Source organism: Camellia sinensis, chromosome 10 (genome assembly GCF_055761805.1).
Source record: "Camellia sinensis isolate YWXY chromosome 10, ASM5576180v1, whole genome shotgun sequence".
Lineage (NCBI taxonomy): Eukaryota > Viridiplantae > Streptophyta > Magnoliopsida > Ericales > Theaceae > Camellia > Camellia sinensis.
This window is the reverse complement of record NC_138970.1, coordinates 51,004,471-51,027,939: the sequence shown is the minus strand read 5'-3', so window position 1 is coordinate 51,027,939 and position 23,469 is coordinate 51,004,471. Positions and strand designations below refer to the sequence as shown.

Below are 23,469 nucleotides of genomic sequence, written 5' to 3'. Positions count from 1 at the left end.
ATTTGAAAAAAAATATTGGAAAAAAAATGAAAAAGTAAAAGAAGTAATTTTTAAACAATATTCATTCCGTTTGGTTTCAGTGAATTTATTTTTTAAAAAATTTTATTTTTTTATTTTTTATTTTTACTAATTTTTTTTAAATATTTTAAGTAATTTTTTTAAAAATTTTTAGACACACCTAACATAAATACATTTAAAAAATATAATATTTATGAAAAAAATCTTTGAGAAATTCACTAAATACCAAAAATATAAAAATACAAAAATACAGTATATATTTTTTTTAATATTTTACTATTTAGATATATCTAAGTAAGGTGTATCTAAAAAATTGTTTAAAATTTTAAAAATATTCACTAAAAAAAACAAAAAACTCAATTTCCAGAAAACTGAATTCAAAAAATTGAAACTAAACACTAATTGTTATTTAGGTCCAAAAATTAAATTAGTGATGTGTCAAGAAGATGATTAGTTAATAATTAAATATTTTTTAATTATCAATCAATCACTTTTTTGACACGTGACTGAGTCTGAAAAGTGAACATATATTATTTTTCATTTTTAAATGATTTTTTTTAAAAAAATATGAAAAACAGTTATATTAAAATTAAACAAACAATTAAAATGAAAAATAACAAGACGTTAAAGGGTCAAATAAACAATCAAACAACAAAACATTTGGCACTTTCATTATTTTGAAATTATTTTTGTACTCTCTACTATTTTATATTCCTCCAAAAATATTTGGGAAAATAAAAAAAAAATCTTAAGATTTGAGCAATGTAACAAAATAAATCACTAGTTTTAATTTTATCAATTTAAACCTTACATTTTATTTATTTATTTTCAATCTAAACTATTAATCTAATTTGGTTAAGTAAAATTGATAGAATAATGAGTATTTTAAACATTTTATGTATAATTATATTGAATTTGATGACTAAAATATTTTTTGTCACTTTTATTTAATGAAAATACGTAAATAATTTAGATTGAAAATAAATTAAAAGATTAGAATTTAAATTAATAAAATTGAAAACTAGAGTTTATTTTGTTACAAGCTAAAATCTTAAGATTTTTTTTTTAATTATTCCAAAATATTTTTTATTAATAATTCTTTAATTATGTGAACAAAATTTTTTTTTATCATACTTTTTTTATTTAATTTAAATTTTTACACTTTCAATTAATTTAATTCATTTAACTTTATTAGAAGAGAAATGAGTATAATTATATTAAAATTGTGAAATTATTTATATTTTCTTCAATGTTAATATAGTTTACTCAAAAGAAGAATTTGTGCACATACGTTTTTTTTAGTGTACACAAATTATAATTGGTCTAAAATTATGAATTGCAAATTCAAAACAATATAATGGTAGCACAAAATGATATCCTCACTATTCTACATTGATTAATGTGCGTATTGTTAACCAACAACCACGACATAGAAGGTATTGGATACATAATATATATATGTAAAATAAAAAATGTTCACATCTATAATTACGAATATATTTACATCTATAATTATAAATATTTTGTCTCACATCTTAATATAAAAATATTCGCATCTACAACAATAAAAAATATGTTCAACGAACTAACTATTTTAAACACTATTTTATTTGTAAATTTATTTTAAATCAATAAATTAACTTAAACTGAGTAGCAAAGACTTTTTGTAGCACCAAATATTCTTCTGACTGAAGTTCATATCATCAGAGGATCAAACCACACTAAAGTGCATAAAAAATGTCCACAGTTAAAAAGTCGTTATAAATTGTCAAATCATTCTTTTTACTTTTCTACACATCTTTCTGTAGAAAGTCAAAAGGTTACTAAAATTGTGTGTTCTCAAACGAGACTGCCCTCCATAAATTGAAAGAAAAATGTTACAAATACTTGATTTTCTTACAGCAAGACATAAGGCTTGAATTTCTTACTGCGAGACATCAAGGCAATGCTAGCCCCACTAACATAACTCAAACTGATTCAACAGAAATTGGAGAGGGGAAAGAGTCATTAATCACTTCGAATCAGAAGCAGCCACTGGATAGAAAGTTGTTAAGCTCTAGAAATCAGAAGTGTCTCTTGCTTTTGATTATAAGATGGACGCTTCAACCCTGAGTGAATTACTGACATTGTGATTATTTTAAGGAAACAAAAATGCAGTGCAAGTGACAGCATGGAAGCAATACATTCCGTAGTGCAATATATCCAAAAATGTAATAGGAAACATTTTCTTCATATATGTCAAATCAATGATTAACATTATATGAAAAGTTATTGGTTGGTTCAGGAACAGTGCCATGTGGTGGTCCATGTGCATTGTAATTGGTGAAAGGAGTGGGACTCATGATTTTATATTAGGTGATTGGGAAACATGAAGGGACATAATCGTTTGTAATTAGTCAGGAGCATAGCCATGTGATGCCCTGGACTAACCAATAAATTTTCACATTATACATATATAATGTTTCTACAACAGTATGATCATATCTTTGATGATCATGAAATTGTATAGATCAGGAGGAAAAAAAAGGTACTAATGTCTAAAACAAGGGAAATGATATTAACACTCCACTTTTAGCCTCTCACAAATATCATTTATCAGAAGAAAAAGAAAAGGTAGAAGAGAAGAAAGGCAAATTAGTCTTCCGTGGATATATCGCCACCGTGGAGCGTCAGGTCACTGATGAAATAGGAAGAAACTTCTCTTTTCCATTTCTGAGAAATGAATTACAGGGGATATAAGTAATAACAAATCAGGTGACGCATTATTTTTACGACCTTGGCTCTGAAAGAGGTAAAATGAAATGTTCACCTGAGAAAAAATAAGGTACAGGAAAAGAGTGCCTTATTTGCTCCTCTTCTTGGCTGTACTATACAGAACAACTCCGATGATGGTAAGCAAGTAGCCCATTACCCCTGTTGCTGAGATGGGATTCTTAAACATTAGAATGGAGATAACAACAGCAACAGCACCTTTCACATTACCCAGTACCTGGAAAAATTGAAAAATTTCAATCTCAAAGTAGACAAGTGCCACAGAAGAATTTGCTATCAAACTGAAAAATAGAAAGGCTATTGAACTGAAATCATCATGCACAAAATTTTCACATAATGCATATGCCTTCAGTAGCATTTCATAGTTCAGTTCTCACAACACCGTCACCGTAATCTGACAAAATAACGAGGAAGAAGCTTGATTTGGATACTCAACAAGAAGACAGATTAGAGCAGTTTTTGGCAACCATCCAGCTGTTTTTAATGTTTTAGGTATAGCTTAGATAATCTCTCATGGAGGAAACCCACAGAGGCTGAGTTCTTGTGCATTTATTTTCCTCAATGCTACAACTTTGATGTGCATTGTGCAACAAAAAGAATGGTTTGTGAAGTATGGCAGCTTTGTAAATCATTTTTATGTTAAAATCTCATTTAATAATCATATCCTTGATCACCACGTAGAAAAGTCCTCTTCTTTTTATTTCAATAGTAAATAAATAAAGAGTCCCCAGTTCTTTGAACATATCACTAATGCCAAACTAAAACAGGAAAGAAGCTGTGTTAGTACAAAGAGGCAGACCTGGAGAGTCAGAGGGCTGGTGTGTTTGGTGACCAAGAAATTGGTAAAGTTCACACAATATGCCAAGGCAGAATTGAAGAGTAGATAAAAGATTATTTTGACATCATCTCTGGCAAGAGCTATTGTGATCCCAACCATGTTTTCCTCCATCAAGAATGTAGCAGGAACTAAGAATAAAACAGCTATTGGTGCCATGTACAACACAAGGTTCATAGAATTCAGTTTTTCCCTGGAAAAGAAATTAAGATAATATATATAGTGTGGGTTTTCAGTAATGGAAGTAGATAGTACCAAAAATAATGACCCCAAGAAATCTACAAATTTGTTACAGTGAAAAAGTGAAGACAAATAGTTAATTACCCTTCAGAGGAGAGCAAAATGCCTTGAAGGACCGACTTTAATGCCCTTGCAGCTGTAGCACCAAGACACATTATAAAACCAAACAGATAGAAACTTGGTTCACCCTGCAGCCACATAACAAAGTGACAATTAGACAAGTTTTTTAACATTTCCTTTCAAAATGTTTCATGAACGGGCTACGAGCCACTATGGATATTTATGCTTATAATCCCTGTGTAAGAAGAGCTAATTTGAGCCCACTAAATTATTTAGGCCCAATAGCCCAAGATTAGTGGGCCCGAATTTATCGCAAGTCCAAGAATCGGTGGGCCCAGATTTATCGCCATCAAACGGATTGAATCGCTCTAAGCCTCGAAAAGGTTCGGACCCACGAACCTAGAGACTTACTCGGGCCCGGACTCGAAAGGGTATTAAGCAAGCCTAGAGATCCGAGGCACTCGGACTCGAAAGGATTCGGATCCACGAATCTAGAGATCCGAAGTACTTGGCTTCGAACGGATTCAGACGCAATCTAGAAGTCGCTCCGTTAATGAGTCCCAGAACACTTGCGGGCTCGGAGCTTTCCGGGATCTACGCACCAGAACCATGGGCGTAATGGAGTTCGAACAAAGGACCCGATCCCGAGGACGGTGAGTGGAGATAAATTCACTCTTCGGTTAAACTAGCCTATACCCGGGTCGAGGTGGCACGACCCCGGGGGGTCCATGAGACTCGGCAATATTTTGCGGCAGGACGTCCTCTGGGACTACCCCTGACCCTTTGGGATGATTGGGGATCATTGGTTAGGTGTGGCTAAGAAGAAGGGTTCGCCGAGGGAGTGATCTCCTCTTCGGGGTTTTCTCATCCTCGGAGAAGTCGCCTCCTCGGAGAGGTCACATCCTCGGACAAAGTGGTTAGAGAGAATATCCCCCATGTGCCTTGCACATGGGCTCCATCCTACATCATGAGGTGCCTATAAATAGCACCCACCCATAGCTTTACAAGGGATGAATTTTGGAGATTTTTAACTCTTGGGAAAGAACTAATTTCCCTTCTCCATTATCAACCTTGAGAGTGAAAGTGGGAGATCCATGGGAGAGCCTTGCCATTATTCTATTCTCTAGCCATTTTGCCTTCTTCTTCACCCAATCTCTTATCTCCATCATCTCCTTTGTTGTTGTGTTCCTAAGTTGAGATTATTGAAGAATCTAAGCCTCTCATCATATTCTAGAGAATTCGAAGTTGTTCTTCAAGGATCTTCGAAGATCTTCGAATTTTCTAACTCTTTTCTTGAACCCACTCCTACACCCTGCAACAGGAAGGGAAAAAATAAATCAATAAATAACTGAATATTGCGTCCCATTAAATCAGCTAAGCCATCTTAAAATTGTTCATTAGTTTTATTTAAGGATAACTCAAGCTTAGCTGAATGAGCGCATAGTTGGCTAGTGAATTACCCACAATCAAACACCACCCACCCACAAAGAGAAAAATTAAAAATTAACTATTAAAAAAAAGAAAGAAAAATGAAAAGGTGATCTATAAAAAGAAATTACCACCAAAGAAAAACAAAATCGGATCAATTAAAAGAGATGTCTTTGTTGCCAGCCATCTCCTCCATGAAGAATCCTTTAGGCACTATTTAATATAAGGCCCCAAAAAAGAATGTGGTGCATCAAAAAATGGAATTAGTCTCTATAAGATGGTCAAGCATAGAACTGTACTTATTACATAGACAAACAATTATTAGAGGCAAGACAAGGGAGTTTTGAATCATGATCTGCTTACATTGGAGTCAACAATTTTTTTTTTTTGGATAAATACATTGGAGTCAACATTAGAGTATAAGAAGCATGGACATAGAAATGTCAAATTTTAAAAAATACAGGACACAACATGTGGGAGACAAACACAAAATATAGTTTTATTGTTGGAGGTCACCCCATGTAAAAGGGGTGATCCTCATGCTGCAGGCCAATTATTGTTCCAACTCCATGCAAGCAAAGGAGAGAGTCAAGGAAGGATGGCGTGCAAGGACTTCCACCACAGGTGAAGTGAAGGTATAAGCTGGGCACTTCTCCCTCCTCTTCCCGTTGTAGCCATTGTTGACTCTCACCATTAAAGAAGGTAGAAATGGTGGTGAGTTTGTCTCCTCTTCCTCACTCTGTGTATAAATAGAGACAGGAGGGAGAGGGTGATTTGTATCAGAAAAGAGAGAGTTGTGAGAAGTGAATGAGAGCTTTGAGTTGAGTAAAGAGAGTGAGATACTCCTCCTTCTCTGTTTTGTATTTTGCTCCATTTTAGTCAAAATTTTCATTTTTGTCCGTGGATGTAGGCATTGGGCCGAACCACGTAAATATTGTGTGCTCTGTGTGTGTGAGATTATTTTCTAGGTGTGTTTGATCCTAACAAAGTGGTATCAGAGTGGGTTTTGTATGTTTTCAGCAAAACAGAGTGTGTTCTCAAAAAATGCCCAGAAATCAAAGTGGTAGAAATCCACTTTTGATCAGACGAGGTTGAAGCCCTCGAAGAGACGAGCATAGCGGTGAAAACCACGTCGAAAACGGAGATCAAACGGCCCTTCGCGCGCCACACACGCTCTGTGACGCCGTTCTCACGCACGCTCACCCTCACTCGCGTTGCACGCGCTTCCAGAGGAAGAAGACGCGTGATTTCAGGCGCAGACATGCGCCACATGCGCACGCGCCAACCGACGTCATCCAAGCTGAGCCGCCAGCCGACGCCGAGCCTACAGCCGACGCCGAGCCGAAGCCGTTGACCAGCCGCGCCACTGACCAAGCCGTTGATTGAGCCGTTGACGTCAGCCTGATGCCAGCCAAACCGAAGAACTAATTTGCTGCTTCTCAGGCACTCCAGAAGTCACCGATCTGAACCGTTTAACTTGTTTTGGCTTGATCTGAGCCATTTGAGGTCCGATTTGAATGATCTAATAGTGCTTTCCAATTATTTAGAATATTTTGAACACATCTGTACGGTCAGATTTTGTAAATCAGCTTTCAAAAATTTTCAGTCTTTCTTTTGGCAATCCGAAGTGCTTTTCCGACTAATTTGACTAGTCCGGACTCCACAACAAAGCCTGTTTTCAGACAGAGATCACTTTCTGTATGATGGAGGAATCCATATCAGTTTCAGGGCAGATGATTCAATTGAACGCTTCCAATTATGCGACATGGAAGCTGCGGATGGAGGACATCCTATATTGTAGAGACTTGTTTGACCCTATAGCGCTAAAGGGGGTTAAACCAGATGGAGACAAGGATGAAAACTGGGCAAAAACCAATCGAAAAACTGTCGGTCAAATCAGACAGTGGATTGACCACAGTGTGTTCCACCATGTCGCCCAAGAGACGGATGCCTATGCCTTATGGATGAAATTGGAGGGCATGTACCAGTCCAAGACCGCATGGAACAAAGCCTTGATAATGAGAAGGCTTATAAACCTGAAACTGAAGAGTGGTGTGTCTGTTGCTGAACACACCAGTGAATTCCACAGCCTTATGAACCAGCTTACATCAGTCAAAATGGAGTTGGAGGATGAGATGCAAGCATTATTATTACTCAATTCCTTACCAGACAGCTGGGAGACGTTGGTGGTTTCTCTCAGTAATTCTGCACCCGAAGGGAAGCTAACCATGGGGATGGTCACAGACGCCTTATTCAACGAGGAGGCAAGGAAGAGAGAGATGGGAGGAGAGGAGAGCAGTCTTAGGCTCTTGTCACAGAAAGTAGAGGCAGAGATACAGAAAGGGGCAGAGGTCAAGGAAGAAGTAAAAACAGAGGGCGTTCACAGTCCAGACAGGGCAACACGAGGAGGTGCTTTTACTGTGATCAAGAGGATCACGTAATGAGAGATTGGCCAAAGAAAAAGGCGGACAGACAAGCCAAAGAGAAGGCCAAGGGACACAGAGGTCTCTTATTACTGTGATCAATAGGATCACGTAATAAGAGATTGCCCAAAGAAAAAGGCGGACAGACAAGCCAAAGAGAAGGCCAAGGGACACGGAGGTCCCTTAACTACAGCAGTTGCAGTAAATTCCTCTGATGATGAAGAAGTGATGCTTACAGTCTCGTCAGAGTTGGAGACACCTGGCTGGATTTTGGATTCAGGGTGTACGTTCTCCATATGTACGGATATGAAGCTTTTCTCCACTTATCGAAGAGTCAGCAGTAGCAATATCCGGATGGCCAACAACACAGTGAACAGAGTTGTTGGCATAGGGACAATGCGGTTCCTTACTAAGGATGGAAGAAAAGTGGTTTTATCTGAGGTCCGACATGTGCCAGGAGTTCGGAGGAATCTAATCTCCCTAAGTATGCTAGATCTAAAAGGAAATTGTTTCTCATCTAGTGGCGGGGTTCTTCATGTACATAGAGGTGATAAAGAAATGTTGCAAGGCAAGTTATGCAACAAATTGTATAGACTGGAAAGAGAAGTTTTGACAAAGATGAGGGTTGTCAAACACTAGTTGAAGGGTACAAAGAGAGAACATATGCAACCAAAGCGTATGACTAAGCAAGGCTTTCATCAGGAATGGCGAAAAAGGTGCACAGGAAAGCAATAAGGCAGTTCAAAGGTGCACAGATCTAAGCCAGTGAAGCCAATCTTGAAGGAAGTTTAGAGCAAAAAAACCAAGTCGATAGAGACTGTGCCAGTGAAGAAGAGAGTTTATTTTGCTCCTGTGTTAGAAACATTTTGCAACCTCTCAAAAGATGCATAGAAGGGAGGGATGCAATCTCGAGTCGGAAAGTGAGCTTTGCACGGCACCTCAGCAAGGGGGTGCGAGCACTATGCACAGAGTTGCATAGTGGTAGCTTGTACAGACTGGTGGAAGCTGTCTTGGCAGAAGGGCTAGCTGTCAAACATCAGTACGGACGTACAAGTGAGACAGAACCGAACATCAGGGATTGCAGCACAGACAACGGGCGTATGAGATCGCTGGGAAGTTGTTCTGAAGTGCAGAAAGCAAAGGCTGGTTGTTTAGAAATAAGCTCCGAGCAAGGAAAATTGAGGATGTTGATGTGTCAAACTCTGAAGTTTTCTAGTTGCTCCCGTGTTCATCAGGCAAGGAGTTGCACGACAATGCAGAGTATCCCAAGCAGGGGGTGCAGGGCATCCAATCAGGAGGTGCCAGATACCTTGGCAGCAGGTTTTGTTGCGGATCACCTCACATGGACAGAGGGGGTGATTGTTGGAGGTCACCCCATGTGAAAGGGGTGATCCTTATACTAGAGGCCAATTATTATTCCAACTCTATGCAAGCAAGGGAGAGAGTCAAGAAAGGATGGTGTGCAAGGACTTCCACCACAAGTGAAGTGAAGGTCTAAGCTGGGCACTTCTCCCTTCTCTTCCCGTTGTAGCCATTGTTGACTCTCACCATTAAAGAAGGTAGAAATGGTGGTGAGTTTGTCTCCTCTCCCTCACTCTCTTTGTGTATAAATAGAGACGGGAGGGAGAGGGTGATTTGTATCAGAAAAGAGAGAGTCGTGAAAAGTGTATGAGAGCTTTGAGTTGAGTAGAGAGAGTGAGATACTCCTTCTCCTCTGGTTTGTATTTTGCTCCATTTTAGTCAAAATTCTCATTTCTGTCCATGGATGTAGGCATTGGGCCGAACCACGTAAATATTGTGTGCTCTCTGTGTGTGAGATTATTTTCTGGGTGTGTTTGATCCTAACATTTATATATTTAAAATGTCATAAATATGAATATTTTATTAAAAATTAATAAAGAATATAACAAAACACTAATTTTTAAAGTTTAAAAGAAGACAAATGAATAGGAATGAATCTATAAATTATTTTTATTTCATCATAGTATTCTCTAAGCTATTCAAAACTTAAAATATGTTTTTATGTGTGTCTAATTGATGGATATGTCACATGTGTATATTCCGCAAGTGTCCGAAGCGTATCTAGATTTAAAAGTAAACAAATAAATAAAAAATAAAAAAATAAATTAAATTATATTAAATAGTGACACATTGGATGTCTGTTAGACATATGTCGGAAAATGTTTGATGAGTATCAATGTCAGACATAGACATGACATGAATGCACACCTTCGTAGAAGTGTCCGTACTTTTTATATTAGACCCTTATCAATTTTCATTAATTTTGGACTATGTAGCATGGATAGTTCCAAGTAGGAACCATATCTAGATATTAGATGCATTGGACATATCAATACATCTAGGAGACTCCTACATGCACAAAATTTGAGACCCCAAAAATCGGGAATATCAAGAAATATATTAACAAATAAATATAGGATTTTTCTAAGGATACAAGTCCAAAAATAAATAATGATAAATCAGAGTTAAATGTATTGCAGACAACGTTGTCCTAATTTTACAAGTTATAGGTAAAAATCAAATTTTAGTGGCGAGACGAAATATTCGACATCGATCTATGCCTGCCGCAACTTCCTGGGCTTTTCCATAACAACTTCTTCGCCGGTGAAATCTTCCAAAATTTGACATTAATGCCAGGGCAACGAAAATAGTAATGAACTGTGACATCTAGTAAGAACACACACATGCCTCGACTTTCTACACCCCCGGATAATACGAACAGGTAATATAACAGTAACAAGTAAAGATAGGCACAAATATACAGGTAGTGCAGTAAAATGAAAAATAGTATACAATGTGAACATGAAACATGCACAAGCAAATTATAAATTCCAATCCTCATAAAGTTCAATCAAAAGTCAATTCTAGGCAATTACCTATGGAATGTTGCACCTACCAAACCACCAACACTGGCCATAGATAATTCTAACTCCCCCTTGGTTAAACAAATACCGATGCGTTTCTTGCTACATAATAACCTGTGCATCACTTGTTGCACAACTACCAATAATGCCCATACACCAAAGTTACATACTCCAGTGGTGACATCTCACAGTCCGTTTCAAGGGAATGAGCTTCTAAGGATACTCTCTCTATGTGAGACCCTCGCTGCCACTCTTATACCTCCCAATTCCGTTAAGCAGCCAGAATACTCCTTGTATCACATTAGGGTTCGAAAACACACTTGCTCAAGACTTTACCTAAGGGGAACATATTCCAACTCGAAAGGAACATGTCCTACCACATCTCATTAGAGTACCAACGCTTATAATTTACAATCATCTTTCTAATCCATTAGAGATGAAACAAGTTCACTTATCTTATGAAATCATTACAAGTGATCGCAAACCCGTTACCAATCCATTAAGTTTCCCCTTAATTAGTTTTATTATGCTTTCGGTTACAGAGCAACGCATGATCACCACAATACTAACCAATGCTAATCAATGAGACAACTAAGGCATGATAAAATAATTTTACAAAATAAGCATATATGATATTACGAAGTTAAAACACACAAGAGATACGGCATAGAGGTGATAGAACACTTCCACATATTTGAGAAATTATTTAGATTATTAAAACACCTTATTTTAGACTTTATCAAAATTCGTCCATGCTATACATGCACCAAATAATTTCTTATTTAATTTTTTTTTATTTTACAATGATTTGCTATTTTAATAATTTTTAAAACAGTAGGAACAACTCACCAAACAATAAAAATCAATGCATTACAAAACTATACTATCTAACCAACATATAATATCACATATATCATCATTTATAAATAGAGTAAAAGAACAAGACAAGATAGAATAAAAAGAGAGAAATGAAAGGTTTAAAGGAGTTCTTACGATGGTTCGGTTGTTAACTGTTTTTCATCCGGCTTTGGTTTATGATTCTGTCAGTAGGATATGACCGTCCCAGCTCCATGATCATCTTGTTGAAATTTCATGTCAATCGAACACGATCTCACGGTTGATCATTTGATTTTTCCGAATTTGTCGATTATAGATCATCATATCAGACTCGGAATTTACAGAATCTAACTTCAAAAATAGATTTTTTACATCGAAAAACCTTAGGGTGGTCATTCCCAAAGTCATCGGACCGCCTGATCAACCTGGATGCACCGTAACACTATAGCCCAAGAAGCACACGATAAAACCCAGCATCATCTTCTTCCTTGTTCCTGCGCGCAACAGAGACCAAATTTCCAATTTTCCGACTTACTTGGACCCATCATTCGGACTCTATAACTTTCTCAATTCTTATCAGTTTTACTCCATTCTTTCACCAAACTCTTCTTCTCACTTCCTACTTCGTCCTACGCCACCTCGCCTTCTCACTCCTCCCTAAAATGGGTGGTTTCGACATTCCAAAAGTTGTCCGAAAACTAACTTAAAAAATTCCATGAAATATCTCCAAATTTATTTCTCTCTTCTCCACCACCCTCATTCTTCTTCTTCTTCTTCTTCTTCACCTATGGCACATTGTGAAGGGTGGTTCTAGGTGGTAACAAAGTTAGGTGATGGTAGTGGTGGTGGTCCGGTAGTGGCGATGGTGAAGCTCGCATCGCAGCTAATGGAGGTGAGATTGAGTGATGGTGGTTGTTTGATAGACATGAAGAGGAAGACGGAAAAGGGAGGTCTGAGAAAGAGAGTGAGCAGTAAGGAGTAGAGAGAGATGAGAGTTATATGTACGCACATATAAATGTATAGATGATTGATTGATAGATAGATAGATAGATAGATAGATGTAAACAGAGAGAGAGAGAGAGAGAGAGAGCACATGAAGGTGAGGGACTAAGGGAGGGTGTTGGACATGGGCAGCAAGCAACTTAGGCAGCAGGTTGGGATTTTGGTACAAAAGTAGCATGTATTAGTGTAATTCAGCCCGGAGAAATATAGAGAAAAAATATAACAAAAACATTATAAAGTTCAGAAAATAATAATATAAGGTTAGAAAAAAAATTGAATAAATTTTAGATATAAAAAATATACAAACTATTTAATTTAAAATAATATGAATAATTGTAAAAGAAATTCAGGTACTTTCCGAACACATGCATTAGTTGAAGATAATTTCAAACATGCATGTGATACTTTACATAAATTTCGGACATCATCTAACCTTCTACACCACTCTTTTTCCCATCAAAGACAAAGCCCAACCACATCGCACTTGTAAAATAGATGTTAACAACAGTGCATATATAAAAGCACTAAAGAAAATTCAATTAAAAGTGCTCCATTTCCCATCAAAGATGGAGATTAACAAAAGAGCACCGCTACATCCCTTAATGACGTGGATATAAAAATAAAATTTGAGAGAAAAGAGAGTAGAGTGTGGATGTCTCTTCACGTGAGTCATTTTTGTTTATTAAAAAAAATTACATTTTAGGAGTTGACAATGGGTTAAAAAAATCAACAATGATTTAGACCATTAAAAAATATATTATTAATAGTATTAATGTATTGGAAATAGTAAAAAATAAAAAAAATAAAAAAAACAAGGCATACAAAGTGGGCAGGGTCCACTGCCACATCACTAGTGCTCCTCCTAGTGCTCCATTTTTAGTACTCTCAAGCATTTTTTTAAAAAAAACGGCAGTGCTACAGAGGTCTAATTAGAGCTGCTACAGTGCAGCTCTAATGAGCTGGCCACATAAAAAAAAAAAAAATCGAGGTAAAAGACAAAATGTAGGAAAGAAAAAGACAAATTAATGTTCCATTAGAGCTCTCTTTTAAGAGGTCTAAATCATTTTTCTTAAAAAAATAAAGAGTTGACAATAGCATGCATACATCAGATTTACACTATATTTGGGAACTTAAGAAAAAAAATGATTACTTAAGTTATAAAAGAAAAAAAAAGAAATGAAATGAAATGAAATGATTGTGATTTCTCTCTTTCTTGTTTGGATAAATAAAAAATAAAGGGTTTGGTTATGGTGTGCAACTTACACCTTACACCTTATACCTTACACTTACACCTTACATTTACACCTTTTGTAAAAAATTAAACCTTACACTTACACTTTTTTTGAGGTTGCACACCATGTGCAACCCACTTACACCTTACACCTTACACTTACACCTTATACTTATACTTACACCTTACACTTACACTTTTTGTGTAAGTGGCACATGGTGTGCACTTGCACACTTAAGAAAACTCCAAAAATAAAATAAGATAAATGATTATGATTTCTCTCCTTATTTGGTTAGATTTCATACGAGAAAAGAGAAGAAATTATTTTATATTATATATATTACCAAAATAATCTTTTTATATTTTGTTTGGTTAGATTTCTTTTATTTTTACAGGGACAAAATTGATATTATGAAAATATAAGAATCTATTAGTTTCTTTTCTTTTCCAATCTCTCCACTTTTGGGAAGATTGAAAATGAGTCCATTTCTTTCCATTTCTCTCCACTTAAGTTATCGAAACAAGTAAGAGAAATACATATCTCTCTATTTATTTTATTTTCTTTCCAAATCACCTAATCCAAACATAGTGTTAAAAGAACTTTCTGTTGAGATCTTTATAGGAATTAAAAATGAATAAATGAACAAGAAATCTCTTTATATAGAAAGCAAAATGAAAAGTAGGACAGCCCTCTTAAAATTACTAGCCCTTCAATTTGTCTCAAATTTTGAAAATAACGAAAACCAAACTGATCTTTAGGCAGGAATAGTTGGCGAAGGATCCCCTTTTGGGTATTTGGGGCTTACTATGAGTTTCGTTTCAATGATTTGAATAGTTTATTTTGTTAGATATTTTAGTATTTTATTCTAAAAAAAAAATTAGACCAATCCGATAATTATAACTTGTTTAGTTTTTCACAAAAAAAAAAAATACAAAATACAAAACAGTTGTGTTTTTAAAAATAAATCATACATTTTTTAGTGACAAACGCAATAAATTGAACAAGTTACAGTTATTAGATCAACTTAATTTTTTTTATGAACAAAATATGAGGTGCCCGACAAAATAAACATTTCTAATTATTAAAACGAGATCCGTGATGAGTCCCACTGACCCAAAGAACGCCCTCCAGTCCAACTGGTAGGTATCCTCCTCCTAGTTAGTTTACCAAAAATAGGGGAGTAAATTTTGTAATTCACACAAATAGTAATCAATTCAATACCCAATGCTATAATTCCATTTTTTTGGGTGCTAAAAACAATCGAAAAGTCAATTAACAATAGGACTAAAACATAAAAATTTTAAAATGAAAATTTTACCCCACTGGCAATGACAACCCCAGCAATGACAGGAATGAGAGTGGCATAAGTAAGCCAAGCCTCCCTCTTCGCCGCCAGAAAATACGCAAACACCGCCGTGAAGAACGGCGCAGTAGCCCCAACCGCCTGAGTAAACGAAACCGGTAGGTACCGTAGAGCAACGTTCCCACCAACCACCGAAGCACAGAACACCAAACTCAGAGTCGCAATCTTCAACAACTGAACACGCGATTTCACGATCTGTAATGGCACTAATTTCATCCAAACAATCGCAGCGTAGCTCAGCAACGAACAAGCAATCATGTGACAGAGAGTGAGGAATATCGGGTACTTGAATCCGTAGTTGCTGAGCAAGTACTTGTTGAGCAAGAGAACCCCAATGTTCGATGCGTACCACGCCGATACGAGCCCGACCGTGAACCATTTGAGCGAGCGATTCATCAAATTTGGGGAATCTAATGGGGATGAAGTTGGGGTTTTGGATGAGAAGTTATTAGTTGGTACAGGAGGAGGGGCAGCACCAGGTGCTGTTTCATGTGTATTGTTATTGGTTGGTATGGGGACAGGGGCTACGTTACGTGGTGTTTCATGTACATTGTTATTGATAGAGAAGGTATGATTTAAAAAATATTAAGGAACATGGTTGTTTGTGATTGGCCAAGAGCATAGTCACGTAATGTCGTTAGACTAACCAATAATTTTTCGAGGTTTTGGACAGAGAAAGAGGGTGGGGAGAGAGGAGAGAGAGGGATTCATGGATTTCAGAGAGGGGGGTTTTGTGAGAGATTGTGTGAATTTGAAGCGAGAATTTGAAGGGTATGTTATAGTAGTATTATAGAGTATATACAGATTCATATGAACCTGGACAAAAAATATACATCTATGAACCTGGACAAGGCGCGAGGTTGGAGGGGAGAGAGAGAGAGGGTAAACTCGTTTTTAGATGTTAGCCTCTTTTGATAAGCAAAGTTATAAGAGCATCCCGCATCCCACCAGTTTACTTACGGGGCATGTTTGGTTGGGTGGATTAGAGCATGGGATTGAGATTATTAATCCGTGGGTCTAATTATTCTATGTTTGTTTTAACATTTTGGTTTAGGATTATTAATCCAATGGATAATTAATCCAACAAATTTGTAAGATTATTAGTAATGGGGTAGGGGTGGGATTATTAATCCAATGAATATTAATCCAATTGGATAGTGAATACTACACTAATTTAATAGGATTATTAATACTTCACTATTAATCTTGTGAATCAAACATGACCATATTTTATTTTAAAATTTTATTAAAATTTTATTTTTTATTTTTAAGAATCACTTTTTTATCTATTTCTTTTAACAATTTTTTTATTCTTTTTTTATTTTATTAAAATAATATTTTTTATTACTTTTAAATTTGAATTTTTTTTTAATAATAAAATAATAAAAACAAAAGCAAGAGCACATGCAAGATAGCTTTTCTACATCGAAAGAGGGCGGTGGACCGGGTGGATGTCCGGAGGGACGTTTGGGGAGGACATCCTTTGTGCTTTTAAAACGAAATAAAATAAGAATTTATCTTAAAATATTATTAAAATTTTTCTATTTTAAGAATAATTTTTTCACCTATTTCCCTCTAATAAATTTCTTATTCTTTCTCTATTTTAATAAAATATTATTTTTTAATTATTTTATATTTTATATTTTTGGGGATGGAGATGCCCAAGGTTGAATAAAAAATAATTTAGAAAACAACTGTAGCAACACTTTTATTTGGGGGTGGGTTAAGGGATCCGATGGGGCTATTTTTTGACAACAAAACTCCTTATTTTGAGTAAGGAGGTGATATAAGGGTACTTCTGGATATGCTCTAAGTTAGTTTACTCACTTTTTAACTTATTTAACTCATATTATTTATTTTTTATTTTTTTTGCATGTCTTTTTATAATAAATAAAAAAAATCAATTTATTTTGTACTTCCCAAATACTTAAAAGAAAGGGAAAGTTGGTAACACCTTTGCAAACTGTCTTGGCTGCTGTCAAAATGTAATTTTCTATAAGATTTAGGTCTTTTTGCAAAGTGATTTATAAGTTTATTTTGTGACTTATTACGAACAAATATAAAAATAAATAATAATAAATAAATAAATAAATAATTGATATAATTTAAATAAGTAAATGAGCCAATAAATTTTTTTTCCCCTCCAAAAGAGGCTGTTACACTTTTTTACCCGCAATCATCATCAAATTGTATAGGAATTTTTGGAATTTGGCTCCTCTCCAATTTCCTCAAAATTGGACCATCTTTCAGTGTTCATAAATAATGAGACAGGTCAGCGTCAATGATTCGAACGGCTAAGATCGAAATGAATCAGCTAATTTAGTATTCAGTGGTGATATATACCACTAAAAAGAGAGCACTAAGTCAGTTCTAATGAGCTGACAGTGCAGGAAATATAAAAACAAAAAAACAAAGAACAAAATATCAATTCAATTGAAACTACAGTGTATTTAGAGCTATTAGAGCTCATTGTTTTAGAGCTCTTAAATAATTTTCTTTAATATTACCCCTAAACAATGTGTTTTGAAATTGACTTCTCACTAAGAGTATCTTCAATCATTGTTACTATAATGTCATTGTTATTATTATAACTAGCGTATCACCCGTGCTATGCACGGATTGTATTTATAATTATCTATATATGTGAATTGCGATTTTTAATTTATTTTTTTTAAATGCCTTCTTTTTTTTTTCTTTTTTTTATATTATATTAAGCCGTTTTGGGAAGAGCACAAAAACGCTTGCGTTTTTGTTGCTATGGAAAAAAGCTGAGCCAACTATGTTAACAAATTATGTAGAGTTTCAAAGTTTGGCAAGGTTATTTTGGTCGTTTTATTTTGATTTAATGCCATAAACAAATATCAACTAAAAAAAGTCAAAAGTTAGCTTTTTACCAACTTCTCAAATCATTTTCTAAAAAAACCAAATGGCTTAGTAAAAAGTCAAAAGTTAGCTTTTTACAAACTTCTCAAAACACCCTTAAAGTTTAATATTTTGATAATAATTATATGTGTTAGAGTTTTCAAGAAATTAAATGTCTTTTTTTTTAATTATATTAAAGTTTAATATTTTGATAATAATCATATGTGTTGGACTTTTCAAGAATTTTTTTTTTATGCTTGCTCTTAATACATTAAAGTATTGTTATGAGGGATAATAATCATATGTGTTGGGACTTTTCAAGGAATTCATATGTGTTGGATTTCAAAGAATTTTTTTTATGCTCGCTCTTAACGCATTAAAGTATTATTATGAGGGTAAGACTTAAGGGTTGGGAGAAATTAATAAATGCTAAGGTTTTTTTTTTTTTAAATCAAAAAATCAAGAAATTTAGATTGGGAGATTAGAACTCCCACAAGGCTTGGAGTTAAAAAACCTCTTTTACTTAATATATAGTATAGATTTATAATAAATTGGTTTGCTTGTTTCTACTTTTCAAAAAATACTTTTCAGAAAATTCTACTTTTTTATTTTTCGTGTTTTTTTGTTTTTACTGAATTTTTTTAAATATTTTAAGCAATTTTTTTACTTTTTAGACACACCTAACTTAAATACACCTAAAAAGTAAAAAAATTGTAAAAAAAATCATTTAAAAATTCACTAAATACCAAGAATACAAAAAAAATATAAGAATTCAATATATTTTTTGTATTTTTATGTATTTATTAATTTTTTAAAATATTTTTCACAAATTTTTTACTTTTTAGATATATCTAAGTAAGGTGCATCTAAAAAAGTTTAAAAAAATGTTTAAAATTTAAAAAATAATCACTAAAAATAAAAAAACACGAAAACCAAACAAGTCAGTTTTCAAAAAATTTAATCCAGAAAACTCAAACCAAACACACTGAATAGTATTTTTTTGTAGGGGTGAGCATGGTCCGGATTGGACCGGATTGAAGTAAAACCAGGACCAATCCGTTATCTACGGATCCTGAAAAATTGGAACAAATTCAATCCGTTTAAATCGTGGAACCTATCCGAACCAATCCATTTAAACACGGATTGGATCGGTTTAGGATCACGGATTTACATAATTAAATAACAAAAAAATATATATAACACTTCAATTTCATAAAAATATAAATATAGCACCATATTAGTTTCACAATAGCAACATGTCTTTTCATAATAACGACAAACTGTTCTAGAATTTAAACAACCATAAGAAAACTAGTTCCACCATAAGTATTTAGACCATTATAAATTAACACTAAAAACTAACAAACAAAAGTAATAAAAGAAGATACTATGTAAGTTTAGGTTTGGATTTAAATTTTATATGAAATCAAAGAAGTTACTATGCAGGAAAGTGTATAATAAAAATATAGACTATTTGTATACGGTCCGGATCGGTTCCAATCCAGAACCGTGGGGTTCAATCCGGAACCAATCCGTGAATTACGGATTTTTAATTTTTCAATCCGGAACCGAACCACGGATTCAAAAAACCAATCCAAACCTACTGGATTGGACTGGATTGGATCGGATTACGGATTTCACGGATTCCTTGCTCAGCCCTATTATTTTGTCAAATTATAGCAATGATGTTCCAATAGTCATTTGTTATTTTAGTAAATCTCAATCAACTTTTTCTCCAAATTTGTAGGTGTTGTTTGGATATAAGTTTTTTTGTCATTTTATTTTTGTTTATTTTTTTTTCTTTTTATGACATTTTTTTTTTACCTTTTTTGTAAAAAAATTATATATTTATATTATTTCCAACTAGACAAATATAAAAAATGAAAAAAAATTGAAAAATTGGAAAAAAATAAATATATATAATTCACCGCACCAGAAAAATATATTAGTCAAATATATTATCTTTTATCTTTTTATTTTATCTTTTATCTTTTTATTGCTTTCGTTTGAAAAAATATATTTATTTTTTTTCATTATACTTTATTGAAAAATTTAAATTATACTAAAAATTAGTCAACATTATACATTACAAAAATAATATTACATTGTGTTGTAGAAAATACTCAAAAAAATTTAAAAAAAAAAACAACATGAAATTTCATTACAACGGCTCTTTTTATAAAAAAAATAATTTACATTTTGTTTTGTTTTTTAAAACCAAACAGAGCACAACGACTCTTTTTATACAGATGGAAAGCATCTCCACCATCCGTGTATAAAACATCAATGGTTGAAATGATTTTTCTAGAATCATCCAACCTCCATCTCACTTGTGATATGCACCGTATTCCTCTCCCTCTCACTTTGTCTTCCTTCTCCTCAAACCATTACCCCTTCTTCTCCTTCATGATTGAAACCTCTCTCTCTGTTTTCACTCTTCCTCTCTCTCTCTCTTTGTTTTCCTTCTCCTTAAACCAGTCCCTTCTCTTCCTTCATGATCGAAACGTCTCTCTCTCTCTCTCTCTGAAGTTGTTTTCACTTTCCCTCTCACTCTCACTTTTTTCCATCATCCAAAGCCCCCCATTTCCTTTCTCTCTCTGTCTCTGGTACGATTTCTATCTATATACATGCCCATATATATATATATATACGCTTTGATTTCTTATTTATTTTTCTTGTTTTTGGTGTGGATCTAAGGTGATTGCGATTTTTGAAACTCCATTCTCATCTATCTATTTTTGTTCATCTAATTATTTTATTTTGATCTTCAAAGAAGTGAAGCCTATTTTGGTTTGGTTTATTGTGATAATATCCATCTGATTTGGATCGACTGATTTGGTGATAAATGATTAAAAAAATAAAAAATTACGAGAAATAGAATTTGGGTTTGATTTTGATTTTTTTGGATTTCCTACTGTTTTAATTCTGTTTTTATCAACTGAATTTGGTGCCAAAAATTATTGATATTTGTTGATCTGGTAAGTTTGGCAGCTGCTATTCAAGCTGCCAAATTTGAAAACAGATATGACATCTGCTATCTTTGACAAGTAGAATAACAGGCTATTGGAGACCCTCATTTTGCCATTCTTGTCAAATTTTAGCTTTGACAGGTTGAATAGCAGCTCCATTGGAGTTACTCTAACGATGTAAAAAATAAACTATTAAAATATAAAAAAAGTTAAATAAAAATAAATAAAAATTCATCTAAAAATAAATTTTTGAAAATTGAAACTCAACAAAGTCCACTTTGGCTGGCTGGACAAGATCTAGAGATTGAAATTTGTTGGTGATTGGACCACCATGGCGATTTTCTAACGTTATATTTAGTTGGAAAATTTTTAAAAAAAATTTAAAAAAAAGAAAAAAATATATATATATATAAAATTAGATGAAATGTAAGTATATTTATTCATATTTCACTAACTTCAGAACACTCTCAAGCAAGCACAAACATAAATGAGACAATTATTCGGAGCACTCTCAAGCAACTACGTCAATTGGATAAATAACCATATCAATGCTTCTTTGTGTAGAAAATAAAAATCAATTGATTAGTTTGATTGACAGGAAATCAAAATAAATGGGGTTATACTCTTGTGCCCTTCTGTTCTCTATTTGGAAGGATGAAGAAAACGAGGAAATTCGAGATCCAAAGTTGTAACGGAGAACAGAGGCAAGACACCGTTAGTGAGTAGTCGATTTGAAATTCAGTAGTGTTTTATGTATCAATGGAGCAAGGATTTTTTAGAGTATTTTTTTCTTAAAGTTTTCTAGAGTGGTACATTGTGTGGTTGAGATTTAATCACAAGTCACATCAATTTTTCAACATTAAATTTCAATCACACAATACACCACTTTAGGAAACTTTAGGGAAAAAACACTCTAGAGGATCCTTGGTGGTATCAATTAGTGTATCAATATATATTATGATATTATTATTGACTTTACCAATTATACAAATTATAATATCTAAAATTTCTAAAATTATATTACATTATCTATTAATATGCTAATTATATATCAATTGATACATATAATACTATTTTTTCAAAAACACATTGTTTATGAGTAATATTAAATTAGCTGAAGTCATTGACCCTGACGTGTCACATTATTAGGAAAGATTGAAAGACCCCAATTTCAAAATTGGAGATGAGTGTAACTTCGAATTTTTGACTGCCACTAGGATAGATGCCACATGGCATAGTGTTATATCATATCTTTTATTCTTGGGATTAGATTTAACAAAAATGTTAGAGGGCCAAAAATTTTATCAAAAATTTTATCAAATGTCTCACATGGGTGTGGGACCTACATGGGACCCACATTGTGTGGGTCTCATACCCATATGAGACATTTAATAAAACTTTTGATAGAATATTTGAGGTGTCTAGCATTACTCTAGATTTAATAATAAAGTGAATTATATTTATGTTGGAGGTTTAAAAAAATAAATAACATATATATTTATAATTAGTAGAAGGTAATGTTACGTGACACTCTATTAACATATAAAAATTTCTCCAAATCAAAAGTTTCTCTGGCTTTCGATTGTAAGACGGACACTTCAACCCCATCAACCCAGAGTGAATTATTAACATTTGGGAAATTTTATTATACACAATTCTTGAAACGGATGTACTATATGTACACCTAATTATGTTATTTTTTCTTTAGTTATGATCTATGAAGTATGGACACTTCTTCCGAAGTCACGTACGAGTAGTGGTGGAGTTAGGAAACTAAATCAGGAAGGACATTTATTAATTACAACTTTAATTTTGTTTCCATAACCAACAATAAGAAAATAATAATAATTTTTGAATTAACATTAAGTACAAAAACTTAAATAAATTATTACAAAAATATTTCACATAAAATTTACAATTAATTTCGAGTAAAATCGAAAAGGAATTGTTACGTGTAACTAGTGTATCATGAACAATGTAAAAAAGTCATATATTTAAATCTTAGAATAAATTATATAATGGTAAGATAAATCATTACAAAATTTGAATAAAAATTTCATATAATAGTAATATCACGTCACCATTGACATATGATATTACCAACCAATAGTAAAGCAACATATGAAGGGTGAACTCCACATCAAATATAACTAACACCAATAATTTTTACATATATATAGTAAGTTTAATTATATTTTGCATATCAATAATGATGGATATTACCTTTATATTGAGATTTTTTCACAAAATTTTCATACATAAAAATATAATTTGTTGTAGTCACTTCATTTTCAATAAAACAATCATTATGGTTTTTATAAATTTAAAAATGTCCTTAACATTTTATTCTAAATATTATTTGTCTAAAATTTTATTTATATACATATGTAAATAATAAAAAAAAGAAAAAGAAAATCCATGGGGCACGTAATCCCCCGGTCACCATGTGACTCTGCCACTACGTACGAGTGTCCGACACATGTCGGACACACTGATGACACATTGAGGATTATTTTTTTCAAAAAAACTTGAAATTTTTAATT

The 23,469-nt window shown here is 33.6% G+C and overlaps 1 protein-coding gene across 1 annotated transcript; it reads right to left on the bottom strand.

Annotated features, from left to right (window-relative positions):
• Positions 1-2,403: 2,403 nt before the first annotated feature.
• On the bottom strand, positions 2,404-15,869 carry LOC145801103 (putative sugar phosphate/phosphate translocator At3g11320). The gene is made up of 5 exons (XM_082891355.1): positions 15,051-15,869; positions 3,950-4,053; positions 3,590-3,818; positions 2,828-3,007; positions 2,404-2,730 (listed from the first exon to the last, which is right to left on the bottom strand). The coding sequence occupies exons 1-4, from the start codon at positions 15,489-15,491 to the stop codon at positions 2,861-2,863; spliced, it is 921 nt and encodes a 306-aa protein (XP_082747481.1). The 5' UTR covers positions 15,492-15,869; the 3' UTR covers positions 2,404-2,730; positions 2,828-2,860.
• Positions 15,870-23,469: the final 7,600 nt, after the last annotated feature.